This window comes from Oncorhynchus keta, chromosome 7 (genome assembly GCF_023373465.1).
Source record: "Oncorhynchus keta strain PuntledgeMale-10-30-2019 chromosome 7, Oket_V2, whole genome shotgun sequence".
NCBI lineage: Eukaryota > Metazoa > Chordata > Actinopteri > Salmoniformes > Salmonidae > Oncorhynchus > Oncorhynchus keta.
Window position 1 is genome coordinate 31,512,706 of NC_068427.1, and position 18,300 is coordinate 31,531,005.

Sequence of the window (18,300 nt, forward strand, 5' to 3'; positions counted from 1 at the left end):
GTTTACATTACATGTGACCAAGAGGTCATATAGGGTCAAATAGTTAATTATAATTAAGATACAGTATTCACTATTTAATTAAATACCATTTTAGTGTTCACTATTTAATTAAATACCATTTCAGAGTTTTCTGGATCCATGCAAAATTAGGCCAAATAAAGTGGAGCAAATTACTGTTATGAAAACTTCTTAAAGAGCCTTTTCATTTAGTTTCTCATAAATAGTGTACCAGTGGAAAAGAGATCAGCCATTATTATAACGTTCATATTTGTTCCTCCAGTCAAACATGAACACGGAAACGACTGATCGTGTGTGTGTTCACACGTATCTATGCTTGTGTGATCACGTGACTGAGGGGGTGTTTAACATTATGACCAGGGGAACGTCAATGTGATGGCTGCTGGCCGGCACCCTCAGGGTGGAGGAACACTTCCCCACTAATATTTTGACAGCAAAAAAAACACAAAAAAGCACGAAACAAGTGACTAAGACCAATGTTGGCCTACGAAAATACAACTGTTCTTGGAAAGCCGTTCAAGTTCTAGACAACCTTTGTTTCAGAATACACTGACAAGCCAACTCAATAACACAATAAGACAATCAGGTCAGGTGTGAGTTTGACAATTAGCTGCCAAGTGTGACAGCTTGAACTTTTGTGGACATTTCTCTAAACGCATGTCTCAAATGCAAACTCAAGTTAAAACGATTAGGCTAATCGTAGTACTGTATGTCTGTCTGAGTATGTATAGAATTTTGTGTGCAGTTTGTGTCCTGAAGTTTAGATTCAAACATGTCAACAACAACAACACAAAGCACACATTAGGCCAGTAAGTGGATATAGCCTAAGATTTATTTGTCACGTTATGGAGGACACACAGTTCATCGAAACATCGAAAACATATAAAAGTGGTCAAAGGAGAGCTATTTATTAACATTCAATAAATATGAAAGAATGTTTATTATATACCATACAGACAGGTACAATGGAGTGGTTATGCCAATGAGGCATTTAGTTAAAAAATTATTCTATGCTTTATACAAATATCAACGATCTGTTACCACTTTTCATAATATTTAAGTTTAATACCAACATTTTAGCTTAGCTCCAAATAATATAAAATGCTATGGTTTCTCAACAGTTTGGCAAATATCTCAAAAGAACACAAGAATGTAATTAACACAAATTCACAGATACACATACTGTAATAATCAACAGATGATGGTGAATGGAATAACTGTGGATCATCATTTCCCCAAAAATCTGCAATTAGTTTTGCACATTGCAATGTTCCACTTAATAGCAATTTTAGTGTTACATTTTTTAACCCATTCAATATTTAGAAACGAAAGCCTATGACAGTATTCAAAAATGTAATTAAGTAGTAGTGTACCACTGATCATTGTCAACAAAGCTTACATCAGATTAATTTAAGTAAACAAATTATTCATTCATAAAACTGGGTGAAAAGAAAAAACCCTGATCCCACAAAACCAATAATATTATTTTTTGTTTTCTTTAAGACTGAAGATGAAACACAGCACACCCACAATGGTCACATCATCATATCAGACTCTCAAGTTGTACAGAGCCATATATTTCTATTCTCAGTATAGGGCTCTGGGGCTGCCTGCATGTATCAAGCGTCTCAGAGTAGGAGTTCTGATCTAGGATCAGGTCCCCTGTCTATGTAACTGCTGGGTGTAACCCTAGCTAGCAAACTGTCATGGTCAAAACATATAGACTAAATGGTTGCTAAAATGGGAAGAGTTCTGTTCATGATAAGAAGTTGCTCTGCTTTCTTGACATCGAAATCAACCAGACAGGTCCCACAGGCCCTAGTTTTGTCGGACTTGGGACTACTGCCCAGTTGTGTAAACTTGTGCGGCAAATAAGGACAAAGGAAAATTGCAGTTGATCCAGAACAGAGCAGCACGTATTGCACGGAAAATGTATACAGAGGGTGGATGTCAGTGGTATGCATGTCAATCTCTCTTGGCTCAAAGTCTTTTTTTTGCCAGGTGTTGATTGGTTAAAGGTATCGAACTGTTTGTTCAAGCAGTTGGCACATAGTTCGGACACTCATTGGTACAACACAAGACATGCAGCCAGAGGTATCTTCACAGTCCCCCAGGTCCAGAACAGAGGCTGGGAAACGCACAGTATTACATAGAGCCATGACTAAATGGAACTCTCTACCACCCCGGGTAACTCAAACTAGCAATACAACCAGATTTTTAAAAAATGGATAAAAGAACATCTTACTGCACAACGGGGACTGTGAAGAGACATTTTTATACATTTTGTATTATATTCCTCATTGTATTAAGTATTGCATTATGTAGTGTATTCTGCACTGTATTAAGTATTGTATTATGTAGTGTATTCTGCACTGTATTAAGTATTGTATTATGTAGTGTATTCTGCACTGTATTAAGTATTGTATTATGTAGTGTATTCTGCATTGTATTAAGTATTGTATTATGTAGTGTATTATGTAGTGTTATGTATTTTATGTATTCTATTTGTCGTTTTGTTTCCTGTTTGGACTCCAGGAAGAGATTAGCAGTGGGATCCAAATAAAATATTACATCTCATTAATTGTGATCTAAAAGGCTAAACTGATTTCAAATGATCACTCCTACTCTGAGAAGCTTGACACATAAAGGCCCCCAATGTTGTCTCCTTCACTCTCTGTATGCTAAGGCTCCAGACAAAACCGCTTTCTCTCGCTAGGCAGGGAGCCTCCCCGCCTGCCTCTCTCTTTCGCTAGCCTCCCTGCCTCTCTCTCTCTCGCTAGCCTCCCTGCCTCTCTCTCTCTCTCTCGCGAGCCTCCCTGCCTCTCTCTCTCTCTCTCTCTCTCTCGAGCCTCCCTGCCTCTCTCTCTCTCTCTCTCGCTAGCCTCCCTGCCCCTCTCTCTCTCTCTCTCTCTCCAGCCTCTCCTCCTCCTCTATAGCCTCTCCTCCTCCTCTATAGCCTCTCCTCCTCCTCTATAGCCTCTCCTCCTCCTCTATAGCCTCTCCTCCTCCTCTATAGCCTCTCCTCCTCCTCTATAGCCTCTCCTCCTCCTCTATAGCCTCTCCTCCTCCTCTATAGCCTCTCCTCCTCCTCTCTAGCCTCTCCTCCTCCTCTCTAGCCTCTCCACCTCCTCTCTAGCCTCTCCACCTCCTCTCTAGCCTCTCCACCTCCTCTCTAGCCTCTCCACCTCCTCTCTAGCCTCTCCACCTCCTCTCTAGCCTCTCCACCTCCTCTCTAGCCTCTCCACCTCCTCTCTAGCCTCTCCACCTCCTCCTCTCTATCCTCTTTTCACCTCCTCTCAGGGCTCTCAGGTGGAGGAAGGCACACTCTGCTTGTAGACGGCGTGGTATGCGTTACGGAGCAGCACATAGGGGAAGCAAGACTCCAGAAGGTCCATGGTCAGGAATGGGGACTCCTGCACAATCTGGTAGAGAAAACACATGGATGGATAAGGACACAACCCAAAATAAACACTGTGTGAACAAAGTTACACATAGGTTGCATCCCAAATGGCACCCTATTCCCTATATAAGTGCACAACTTTTGACCAGGGCCCACATACGGCTCTGGTCAAAAGTAGTGTGCTATACAAGGGAATAGGGTGCCATTTGGGATGCAGATTAAGTTTAATCACACTTTTGTGATCTTGCTTCGTTCTCTATGTTATCGGGGCAGAGTAGCCCCATGGATTAGGCAGAAGGGTGTGTGTGTGAGTGAGTGTGTGTTCTATCCTATGCCAGGTCCACTGCAGGATAAAGACTGTGGCTGATTCTTCCTTCTTTCCATTACAGTTGTCTTTCTATTCAACAACCTCCCTCCTGTAGATTATTCTTCAAAGGAAAGCAAATCTCCAGACCAATGAGTAAGCATCTCTGATCAAAAGACCATACATGTGTATGCATGACTGCATATGTAATTTTCAATACAGTCAGAAAGAAAATAGTGCTCTGTTCATTTTCCAAAGAAAATAATGCTCGGCTCACTTTCCAGTAGAAAGAGGTTATGCAATTCTCTTCCTTTTCCTTCTACTTTGTGCTGGCCAATGCTAGTGAAAATGTTGACCTTGGAACCAACTGGTATATTACATGTGTTAGTTAGATGATGGTTAGATGATAATTAGATGATGTGACAATGTGTTAGATGATGGCTAGCTTAGTCATAATGCATGTCAAGTTCAAAGTTCAAGTGCTACAGTATACAGTACAACTCCAATCTACTTGGACTATTGTAATCCTTATTTATAGTAAGCCTAACTTTCTAAAACTGCAACTCTTAGTCATTCTGTTTGATATAGTGTCATCAATTTTTAGTATAGGACTCTCTCCTAAATGAATTTTCCAGGTCTCCTTTGGGAAACATTTCTTCTGACCTAAACGGGACTTCCTGGTTAAATAAAGGGTTAAAATAGAACATTAATCTGCATCCCAAATGGCACCCTATTCCCTATATACTGCACTACTTTTGACCATGGCCTATAGGGCCCTATATAGTAGTGCACTATATAGGGAATAGGATGCCATTTGGGACTCATCCATACAGTATGTGACTCACCATATCCAGGAGCAAGTAGACAGATTCTCTGTTCCTTGTTGTGGTTTTGTCAGTCTCCTGGCCGATCTTCAGCAAACTGGAGGAGGCAAGCTGCACGGGAGAGAGAACCGTTTCAATCAGTTTCAACTGACTGTGTAGAAGAATGGTAAAGAACTAGAAGCTTTAAGAACAACTTCAAAATGGGGCGGCAGATAGCCTAGCGGTTAAGAGTGTTGTGCCAGTAACCAAAATGTTGATGTTCCCTTGAGCAATGCACTTAACCCTAAATGCTCCTATAAATTACCCTGGATAAGATTGTCTTCTAAATGACTCAAATGTCAAATGTAAACTTTAACACTGAAAGAAGCATGGTGTCTTTTCACGACGTTTCTACAAGTCACCAAGCTGCACAGGAGAAAACAACTCTCACACCGAGGGCCGGTTTCCCACACACAGATACATCCTATTTCTGAAACTAAACAGCAATTCAAACTTTTTGTCCTGCAATATTTATCTGTGTCTGGGGAAACCGGTCCTAAATGTATAGAAGCACTCGTGTCTCTATCACTTTCACAATGTTACTAGACATTTAAAGCACAATGTTACTAGACATTTGAAGCACAATGTTACTAGACATTTGAAGCACAATGTTACTAGACATTTGAAGCACAATGTTACTAGACATTTGAAGCACAATGTTACTAGACATTTAAAGCACAATGTTACTAGACATTTAAAGCACAATGTTACTAGACATTTAAAGCACAATGTTACTAGACATTTAAAGCACAATGTTACTAGACACTTAAAGCACAATGTTACTAGACATGTAAAGCACAATGTTACTAGACATGTAAAGCACAATGTTACTAGACATGTAAAGCACAATGTTACAAGACATTTAAAGCACAATGTTACTAGACATTTAAAGCACAATGTTACAAGACATGTAAAGCACAATTTGTAAGTCGCTCTGGATAAGAGCGTCTGCTAAATTACTTAAATGTAAATGTAAATGTTACGAGACATGTAAAGCACAACGTTACTAGACATTTAAAGCACACTGTTACTAGACATTTAAAGCACAATGTTACTAGACAATTAAAGCACAATGTTACAAGACATTTAAAGCACAACGTTACTAGACATTTAAAGCACACTGTTACTAGACATTTAAAGCACAATGTTACTAGACAATTAAAGCACAATGTTACAAGACATTTAAAGCACACTGTTACTAGACATTTAAAGCACAATGTTACCAGATATTTAAAGCACAATGCTACTAGACAATTAAAGCACAATGTTACCAGACATTTAAAGCACAATGTTACCAGACATTTAAAGCACAATGTTACCAGATATTTAAAGCACACTGTTACTAGACATTTAAAGCACAATATTACCTGACATTTAAAGCACACTGTTAGTAGACATGTAAAGCACAATGTTACTAGACATGTAAAGCACACTGTTACAAGACATTTAAAGCACACTGTTACTAGACATTTAAAGCACAAAGTTACCAGATATTTAAAGCACAATGCTACTAGACAATTAAAGCACAATGTTACCAGACATTTAAAGCACAATGTTACTAGACATTTAAAGCACAATGTTACTAGACATTTAAAGCACACTGTTACTAGACATTTAAAGCACAATGTTACTAGACATTTAAAGCACAATGTTACTAGACATTTAAAGCACACTGTTACTATACATTTAAAGCACACTGTTACTATACATTTAAAGCACACTGTTACTAGACATTTAAAGCACAATGTTACTAGACATTTAAAAAACAATGTTACCAGACATTTAAAGCACAATGTTACCTGACATTTAAAGCACAATGTTACTAGACAATTAAAGCACAATGTTACTAGACATTTAAAGCACACTGTTACAAGACATTTAAAGCACACTGTTACTAGACATTTAAAGCACAATGTTACTAGACATGTAAAGCACACTGTTACAAGACATTTAAAGCACACTGTTACTAGACATTTAAAGCACACAATGTTACCTGACATTTAAAGCACACAATGTTACCTGACATTTAAAGCACAATGTTACCTGACATTTAAAGCACACAATGTTACCTGACATTTAAAGCACAATGTTACCTGACATTTAAAGCACAATGTTACCTGACATTTAAAGCACAATGTTACCAGACATTTAAAGCACACAATGTTACCTGACATTTAAAGCACACAATGTTACCTGACATTTAAAGCACACAATGTTACCTGACATTTAAAGCACAATGTTACCTGACATTTAAAGCACACAATGTTACCTGACATTTAAAGCACAATGTTACCTGACATTTAAAGCACAATGTTACCAGACATTTAAAGCACACAATGTTACCTGACATTTAAAGCACACAATGTTACCTGACATTTAAAGCACACAATGTTATCTGACATTTAAAGCACACAGTTACTAGACATTTAAAGCACAATGTTACTAGACATTTAAAGCACAATATTACCTGACATTTAAAGCACAATGTTACTAGACATTTAAAGCACAATGTTACAAGACATTTAAAGCACAATGTTACTAGACATTTAAAAAACAATGTTACCAGACATTTAAAGCACAATGTTACCTGACATTTAAAGCACAATGTTACTAGACAATTAAAGCACAATGTTACTAGACATTTAAAGCACACTGTTACAAGACATTTAAAGCACACTGTTACTAGACATTTAAAGCACAATGTTACAAGACATTTAAAGCACACTGTTACTAGACATTTAAAGCACAATGTTACCTGACATTTAAAGCACAATGTTAAGACATTTAAAGCACAATGTTACCTGACATTTAAAGCACAATGTTACCTGACATTTAAAGCACAATGTTACCTGACATTTAAAGCACAATGTTACCAAGACATTTAAAGCACAATGTTACAAGACATTTAAAGCACACAATGTTACCTAGACATTTAAAGCACACAATGTTACCAGACATTTAAAGCACAATGTTACTAGACATTTAAAGCACAATGTTACCAGACATTTAAAGCACACAATGTTACCTGACATTTAAAGCACAATGTTACTGACATTTAAAGCACAATGTTACTAGACATTGTTACTGTTACAAGACATTTAAAGCACACAATGTTACTAGACATTTAAAGCACAATGTTATGACATTTACACAGACTAGACATTTAAAGCACAATGTTACTAGACATTTAAACAATTACTAAAGACATTTAAAGCACAATGTTACTAGACATTTAAAGCACACTGTTACAAGACATTTAAAGCACAATGTTACTAGACATTTAAAAAACAATATTTAAAGCACAATGCTACTAGACATTTAAAGCACAATGTTACCTGACATTTAAAGCACAATGTTACTAGACAATTAAAGCACAATGTTACTAGACATTTAAAGCACACTGTTACAAGACATTTAAAGCACACTGTTACTAGACATTTAAAGCACAATGTTACTAGACATGTAAAGCACACTGTTACAAGACATTTAAAGCACACTGTTACTAGACATTTAAAGCACACAATGTTACCTGACATTTAAAGCACACAATGTTACCTGACATTTAAAGCACAATGTTACCTGACATTTAAAGCACACAATGTTACCTGACATTTAAAGCACAATGTTACCTGACATTTAAAGCACAATGTTACCTGACATTTAAAGCACAATGTTACCAGACATTTAAAGCACACAATGTTACCTGACATTTAAAGCACACAATGTTACCTGACATTTAAAGCACAATGTTACCTGACATTTAAAGCACACAATGTTACCTGACATTTAAAGCACACAATGTTACCTGACATTTAAAGCACAATGTTACCTGACATTTAAAGCACAATGTTACCAGACATTTAAAGCACACAATGTTACCTGACATTTAAAGCACACAATGTTACCTGACATTTAAAGCACACAATGTTATCTGACATTTAAAGCACACAGTTACTAGACATTTAAAGCACAATGTTACTAGACATTTAAAGCACAATATTACCTGACATTTAAAGCACAATGTTACTAGACATTTAAAGCACAATGTTACAAGACATTTAAAGCACAAAGTTACTAGACATTTAAAGCACAATGTTACAAGACATGTAAAGCACAATTTGTAAGTCGCTCTGGATAAGAGCGTCTGCTAAATTACTTAAATGTAAATGTAAATGTTACGAGACATGTAAAGCACAACGTTACTAGACATTTAAAGCACACTGTTACTAGACATTTAAAGCACAATGTTACTAGACAATTAAAGCACAATGTTACAAGACATTTAAAGCACACTGTTACTAGACATTTAAAGCACAATGTTACCAGATATTTAAAGCACAATGCTACTAGACAATTAAAGCACAATGTTACCAGACATTTAAAGCACAATGTTACCAGACATTTAAAGCACAATGTTACCAGATATTTAAAGCACACTGTTACTAGACATTTAAAGCACAATATTACCTGACATTTAAAGCACACTGTTACTAGACATGTAAAGCACAATGTTACTAGACATGTAAAGCACAATGTTACCTGACATTTAAAGCACAATGTTACTAGACAATTAAAGCACAATGTTACTAGACATTTAAAGCACACTGTTACAAGACATTTAAAGCACACTGTTACTAGACATTTAAAGCACAATGTTACTAGACATGTAAAGCACACTGTTACAAGACATTTAAAGCACAATGTTACTAGACATTTAAAGCACAATGTTACTAGACATTTAAAGCACACTGTTACTAAACATTTAAAGCACACTGTTACTATACATTTAAAGCACACTGTTACTATACATTTAAAGCACACTGTTACTATACATTTAAAGCACAATGTTACTAGACATTTAAAAAACAATGTTACCAGACATTTAAAGCACAATGTTACCTGACATTTAAAGCACAATGTTACTAGACAATTAAAGCACAATGTTACTAGACATTTAAAGCACACTGTTACAAGACATTTAAAGCACACTGTTACTAGACATTTAAAGCACAATGTTACTAGACATGTAAAGCACACTGTTACAAGACATTTAAAGCACACTGTTACTAGACATTTAAAGCACAATGTTACTAGACATGTAAAGCACAATGTTACTAGACATTTAAAGCACAATGTTACTAGACATTTAAAGCACACTGTTACTATACATTTAAAGCACACTGTTACTATACATTTAAAGCACACTGTTACTATACATTTAAAGCACAATGTTACTAGACATTTAAAAAACAATGTTACCAGACATTTAAAGCACAATGTTACCAGACATTTAAAGCACAATGTTACTAGACATGTAAAGCACAATGTTACTAGACATTTAAAGCACAATGTTACTAGACATTTAAAGCACACTGTTACTATACATTTAAAGCACACTGTTACTATACATTTAAAGCACACTGTTACTATACATTTAAAGCACAATGTTACTAGACATTTAAAAAACAATGTTACCAGACATTTAAAGCACAATGTTACCAGACATTTAAAGCACAATGTTACTAGACATTTAAAGCACAATGTTACTAGACATTTAAAGCACAATGTTACCAGACATTTAAAGCACAATGTTACCTGACATTTAAAGCACACAATGTTACCTGACATTTAAAGCACACTGTTACAAGACATTTAAAGCACACTGTTACTAGACATTTAAAGCACAATGTTACTAGACATGTAAAGCACACTGTTACAAGACATTTAAAGCACACTGTTACTAGACATTTAAAGCACAATGTTACTAGACATGTAAAGCACAATGTTACTAGACATTTAAAGCACACTGTTACTATACATTTAAAGCACACTGTTACTATACATTTAAAGCACACTGTTACTATACATTTAAAGCACAATGTTACTAGACATTTAAAAAACAATGTTACCAGACATTTAAAGCACAATGTTACCAGACATTTAAAGCACAATGTTACTAGACATTTAAAGCACAATGTTACCAGACATTTAAAGCACAATGTTACCAGACATTTAAAGCACAATGTTACCTGACATTTAAAGCACACAATGTTACCTGACATTTAAAGCACACAATGTTACCTGACATTTAAAGCACACAATGTTACCTGACATTTAAAGCACACAATGTTACCTGACATTTAAAGCACACAATGTTACCTGACATTTAAAGCACACAATGTTACCAGACATTTAAAGCACAATGTTACCAGACATTTAAAGCACAATGTTACCTGACATTTAAAGCACACAATGTTACCTGACATTTAAAGCACACAATGTTATCTGACATTTAAAGCACACAGTTACTAGACATTTAAAGCACAATGTTACCAGACATTTAAAGCACAATGTTACAAGAAATGTAAAGCACAATGTTACTAGACATGTAAAGTACACTGTTACCAGACATTTAAAGCACAATGTTACCTGACATTTAAAGCACAATGTTACTAGACAATTAAAGCGCAACGTTACTATACATTTAAAGCACAATGTTAGACATTTAAAAAACAATGTTACCAGACATTTAAAGCACAATGTTACTAGACATTTAAAGCACAATGTTACTAGACATTTAAAGCACAATGTTACTAGACATTTAAAGCACAATGTTACTAGACATTTAAAGCACAATGTTACTAGACATTTAAAGCACAATGTTACCTGACATTTAAAGCACACAATGTTACCTGACATTTAAAGCACAATGTTACCTGACATTTAAAGCACAATGTTACCTGACATTTAAAGCACAATGTTACCTGACATTTAAAGCACAATGTTACCTGACATTTAAAGGACACAATGTTACCTGACATTTAAAGCACAATGTTACCTGACATTTAAAGCACAATGTTACCTGACATTTAAAGCACAATGTTACCTGACATTTAAAGCACAATGTTACTAGACATTTAAAGCACAATGTTACTAGACATTTAAAGCACAATGTTACAAGACATTTAAAGCACAATGTTACAAGACATTTAAAGCACAATGTTACCTGACATTTAAAGCACAATGTTACTAGACATGTAAAGCACAATGTTACTAGACATTTAAAGCACAATGTTACCTGACATTTAAAGCACAATGTTACTAGACAATTAAAGCACAATGTTACTAGACATTTAAAGCACACTGTTACAAGACATGTAAAGTACACTGTTACCAGACATTTAAAGCACAATGTTACTAGACATTTAAAGCACAATGTTACTAGACATTTAAAGCACACTGTTACTAGATATTTAAAGCACACTGTTACTAGATATTTAAAGCACACTGTTACTAGACATTTAAAGCACAATGTTACTAGAAATTTAAAGCACAATGTTACTAGACATTTAAAGCACAATGTTACTAGACATGTAAAGCACAATGTTACTAGACATGTAAAGCACAATGTTACTAGACATTTAAAGCACAATGTTACCTGACATTTAAAGCACACAATGTTACTAGACATTTAAAGCACAATGTTACTAGACATTTAAAGCACACTGTTACCAGACATTTAAAGCACAATGTTACTAGACATTTAAAGCACAATGTTACTAGACATTTAAAGCACAATGTTACTGACATTTAAAGCACAATGTTACTAGACATTTAAAGCACAATGTTACCTAGACATTTAAAGCACAATGTTACCTGACATTTAAAGCACAATGTTACTAGACATTTAAAGCACAATGTTACTAGACATTTAAAGCACAATGTTACAAGACATTTAAAGCACAATGTTAAAGACATTTAAAGCACAATGTTACCTGACATTTAAAGCACAATGTTACTGACATTTAAAGCACAATGTTACTAGACATTTAAAGCACAATGTTACTAGACATTTAAAGCACAATGTTACTAGACATTTAAAGCACACAATGTTACAGACATTTAAAGCACAATGTTACTAGACATTTAAAGCACAATGTTACCTAGACATTTAAAGCACAATGTTACCAGACATTTAAAGCACAATGTTACCTAGACATTTAAAGCACAATGTTAAGACATTTAAAGCACAATGTTACCAGACATTTAAAGCACAATGTTACCTGACATTTAAAGCACAATGTTACTAGACATTTAAAAACAATGTTACCAGACATTTAAAGCACAATGTTACTAGACATTTAAAGCACAATGTTACTAGACATTTAAAGCACAATGTTACACAATGTTACCTAGACATTTAAAGCACAATGTTACTAGACATTTAAAGCACAATGTTACTAGACATTTAAAGCACAATGTTACCTAGACATTTAAAGCACAATGTTACTAGACATTTAAAGCACAATGTTACTAGACATTTAAAGCACAATGTTACTAGACATTTAAAGCAACTGTTACTAGACATTTAAATGTTACTAGACATTTAAAGCACAATGTTACTAGACATTTAAAGCACAATGTTACTAGACATTTAAAGCACAATGTTACTAGACATTTAAAGCACAATGTTACCTGACATTTAAAGCACAATGTTACTAGACATTTAAAGCACAACTGTTACCTAAACATTTAAAGCACAAGACATTTAAAGCACAATGTTACTAGACATTTAAAGCACACTGTTACTAGACATTTAAAGCACAATGTTACTAGACATTTAAAGCACAATGTTACTAGACATTTTGTTACTAGACATTTAAAGCACAATGTTACTAGACATTTAAAGCACAATGTTACTAGACATTTAAAGCACAATGTTACTGACATTTAAAGCACAATGTTACTAGACATTTAAAGCACAATGTTACTGACATTTAAAGCACAATGTTACTAGACATTTAAAGCACAATGTTACTAGACATTTAAAGCACAATGTTACTAGACATTTAAAGCACAATGTTACTAGACATTTAAAGCACAATGTTACTAGACATGTAAAGCACAATACTGACATTTAAAGCACAATGTTACTGACATTTAAAGCACAATGTTACTAGACATTTAAAGCACAATGTTTAGACATTTAAAGCACAATGTTACTAGACATTTAAAGCACAATGTTACCAGACATTTAAAGCACAATGTTACCTGACATTTAAAGCACAATGTTACTAGACATTTAAAGCACAATGTTACCTGACATTTAAAGCACAATGTTACCTGACATTTAAAGCACAATGTTACCTGACATTTAAAGCACACAATGTTACCTGACATTTAAAGCACAATGTTACCTGACATTTAAAGCACAATGTTACTAGACATTTAAAGCACACAATGTTACCTGACATTTAAAGCACACAATGTTACAAGACATTTAAAACACAATGTTACCTGACATTTAAAGCACAATGTTACTAGACATTTAAAGCACAATGTTACCTGACATTTAAAGCACACAATGTTACCTAGACATTTAAAGCACAATGTTACCTGACATTTAAAGCACACAGTTACTAGACATTTAAAGCACAATGTTACTAGACATTTAAAGCACAATGTTACCTGACATTTAAAGCACAATGTTACTAGACATTTAAAGCACAATGTTACTAGACATTTAAAGCACAATGTTACTAGACATTTAAAGCACAATGTTACTAGACATTTAAAGCACAATGTTACTAGACATTTAAAGCACAATGTTACTAGACATGTTAAAGACATTTAAACAATGTTACTAGACATTTAAAGCACAATGTTACTAGACATTTAAAGCACAATGTTACTAGACATTTAAAGCACAATGTTACTAGACATTTAAAGCACAATGTTACCAGACATTTAAAGCACAAAGACATTTAAAGCACAATGTTACCTGACATTTAAAGCACAATGTTACTAGACATTTAAAGCACAATGTTACCTAGACATTTAAAGCACAATGTTACTAGACATTTAAAGCACAATGTTACTAGACATTTAAAGCACAATGTTACTAGACATTTAAAGCACAATGTTACTGACATTTAAAGCACAATGTTACCTGACATTTAAAGCACACAATGTTACCTGACATTTAAAGCACAATGTTACTAGACATTTAAAGCACAATGTTAAAGACATTTAAAGCACAATGTTACTGACATTTAAAGCACAATGTTACTAGACATTTAAAGCACAATGTTACTAGACATTTAAAGCACAATGTTACCTGACATTTAAAGCACAATGTTACCTGACATTTAAAGCACAATGTTACTAGACATTTAAAGCACAATGTTACTAGACATTTAAAGCACAATGTTACTAGACATTTAAAGCACAATGTTACTAGACATTTAAAGCACAATGTTACTAGACATTTAAAGCACAATGTTACAAGACATTTAAAGCACAATGTTACTAGACATTTAAAGCACAATGTTACTAGACATTTAAAGCACAATGTTACTAGACATTTAAAGCACAATGTTACTAGACATTTAAAGCACAATGTTACTAGACATTTAAAGCACAATGTTACTAGACATTTAAAGCACAATGTTACTAGACATTTAAAGCACACTGTTACTAGACATTTAAAGCACAATGTTACTAGACATTTAAAGCACAATGTTACTAGACATTTAAAGCACAATGTTACTAGACATTTAAAGCACAATGTTACTAGACATTTAAAGCACAATGTTACTAGACATTTAAAGCACAATGTTACTAGACATTTAAAGCACAATGTTACTAGACATTTAAAGCACAATGTTACTAGACATTTAAAGCACAATGTTACTATACATTTAAAGCACAATGTTACTGACATTTAAAGCACAATGTTACTAGACATTTAAAGCACAATGTTACTAGACATTTAAAGCACAATGTTACCAGACATTTAAAGCACAATGTTACTAGACATTTAAAGCACAATGTTACTAGACATTTAAAGCACAATGTTACTAGACATTTAAAGTACAATGTTACTAGACATGTAAAGCACAATGTTACTAGACATTTAAAGCACAATGTTACTAGACATGTAAAGCACAATGTTACTAGACATTTAAAGCACAATGTTACTAGACATTTAAAGCACAATGTTACTAGACATTTAAAGCACAATGTTACTAGACATTTAAAGCACACTGTTACTATACATTTAAAGCACACTGTTACTATACATTTAAAGCACAATGTTACTAGACATTTAAAGCACAATGTTACTAGACATTTAAAGCACACAATGTTACTAGACATTTAAAGCACAATGTTACCTAGACATTTAAAGCACAATGTTACTAGACATTTAAAGCACAATGTTACTAGACATTTAAAGCACAATGTTACTAGACATTTAAAGCACAATGTTACTAGACATTTAAAGCACAATGTTACCTGACATTTAAAGCACAATGTTACTGACATTTAAAGCACAATGTTACCTGACATTTAAAGCACAATGTTACTAGACATTTAAAGCACAATGTTACTGACATTTAAAGCACAATGTTACAGACATTTAAAGCACAATGTTACTAGACATTTAAAGCACAATGTTACCTGACATTTAAAGCACAATGTTACCTAGACATTTAAAGCACACAATGTTACTGACATTTAAAGCACACAATGTTACCAGACATTTAAAGCACAATGTTACTAGACATTTAAAGCACAATGTTACTAGACATTTAAAGCACAATGTTACTAGACATTTAAAGCACAATGTTACTGACATTTAAAGCACAATGTTACTAGACATTTAAAGCACAATGTTACTAGACATTTAAAGCACAATGTTACCTAGACATTTAAAGCACAATGTTACCTAGACATTTAAAGCACAATGTTACTGACATTTAAAGCACACTGTTACAAGACATTTAAAGCACAATGTTACTAGACATTTAAAGCACAATGTTACCTAGACATTTAAAGCACAATGTTACTAGACATTTAAAGCACAATGTTACTAGACATTTAAAGCACAATGTTACTAGACATTTAAAGCACAATGTTACTAGACATTTAAAGCACAATGTTACTAGACATTTAAAGCACAATGTTACTAGACATTTAAAGCACAATGTTACTAGACATTTAAAGCACAATGTTACTAGACATTTAAAGCACAATGTTACTAGACATTTAAAGCACACTGTTACTGACATTTAAAGCACAATGTTACTAGACATTTAAAGCACAATGTTACTAGACATTTAAAGCACACTGTTACTAGACATTTAAAGCACAATGTTACTAGACATTTAAAGCACAATGTTACTAGACATTTAAAGCACAATGTTACTAGACATTTAAAGCACAATGTTACTAGACATTTAAAGCACAATGTTACTAGACATTTAAAGCACAATGTTACTAGACATTTAAAGCACAATGTTACTGACATTTAAAGCACAATGTTACTAGAAATTTAAAGCACAATGTTACTAGACATTTAAAGCACAATGTTACTAGACATGTAAAGCACAATGTTACTAGACATGTAAAGCACAATGTTACTAGACATTTAAAGCACACTGTTACTAAACATTTAAAGCACACTGTTACTATACATTTAAAGCACACTGTTACTAGACATTTAAAACACACTGTTACTAGACATTTAAAGCACAATGTTACTAGACATTTAAAAAACAATGTTACCAGACATTTAAAGCACAATGTTACTAGACATTTAAAGCACAATGTTACTAGACATTTAAAGCACAATGTTACCAGACATTTAAAGCACAATGTTACCTGACATTTAAAGCACAATGTTACCTGACATTTAAAGCACACAATGTTACCTGACATTTAAAGCACACAATGTTACCTGACATTTAAAGCACACAATGTTACCTGACATTTAAAGCACACAATGTTACCTGACATTTAAAGCACAATGTTACATTTAAAGCACACTAGACATTTAAAGCACACAATGTTACCTAGACATTTAAAGCACAATGTTACCTAGACATTTAAAGCACAATGTTACCTAGACATTTAAAGCACACAATGTTACAAGACATTTAAAGCACAATGTTACTAGACATTTAAAGCACAATGTTACTAGACATTTAAAGCACAATGTTACCAGACATTTAAAGCACACAATGTTATCTGACATTTAAAGCACACAGTTACTAGACATTTAAAGCACAATGTTACCAGACATTTAAAGCACACAATGTTACCTGACATTTAAAGCACACAATGTTATCTGACATTTAAAGCACAGTTACTAGACATTTAAAGCACAATGTTACTAGACATTTAAAGCACAATGTTACTAGACATTTAAAGCACAATGTTACTAGACATTTAAAGCACAATGTTACTAGACATTTAAAGCACAATGTTACAAGACATTTAAAGCACAATGTTACAAGACATTTAAAGCACAATGTTACAAGGCATTTAAAGCACAATGTTACTAGACATGTAAAGTACACTGTTACTAGACATATGAAGCAAAATGTTTCTAGACATTTAAAGCACAATGTTACTAGACATTTAAAGCACAATGTTACTAGACATTTAAAGTACAATGTTACTAGACATTTAAAGTACAATGTTACTAGACATGTAAAGCACAATGTTACTAGACATTTAAAGCACAATGTTACTAGACATGTAAAGCACAATGTTACTAGACATTTAAAGCACAATGTTACTAGACATTTAAAGCACAATGTTACTAGACATTTAAAGCACAATGTTACCTGACATTTAAAGCACACTGTTACTGACATTTAAAGCACACAATGTTACTGACATTTAAAGCACAATGTTACTAGACATTTAAA

The 18,300-nt window shown here is 33.8% G+C and overlaps 1 protein-coding gene across 41 annotated transcripts in view; it reads right to left on the reverse strand.

The window, feature by feature from the left end:
* Positions 1-832: 832 nt before the first annotated feature.
* The window catches only part of LOC118386311 (nck-associated protein 1-like), an 82,124-nt gene continuing 64,656 nt past the window's right edge, over positions 833-18,300 (reverse strand). For 8 of the 41 annotated variants that reach the window (XM_052522588.1, XM_052522582.1, XM_052522583.1 and 5 more), the window contains 2 exons: positions 4,568-4,657; positions 833-3,440 (listed from right to left, as the gene is read on the reverse strand). In XM_052522588.1, the coding sequence (XP_052378548.1) occupies positions 3,324-3,440; positions 4,568-4,657 (207 nt within the window). In that variant the 3' untranslated portion in view covers positions 833-3,323. The remainder of the gene's footprint in view (positions 3,441-4,567; positions 4,658-18,300) is intronic. The other 33 variants (XR_008139856.1, XR_008139851.1, XR_008139844.1 and 30 more) reach the window with 33 other exon arrangements.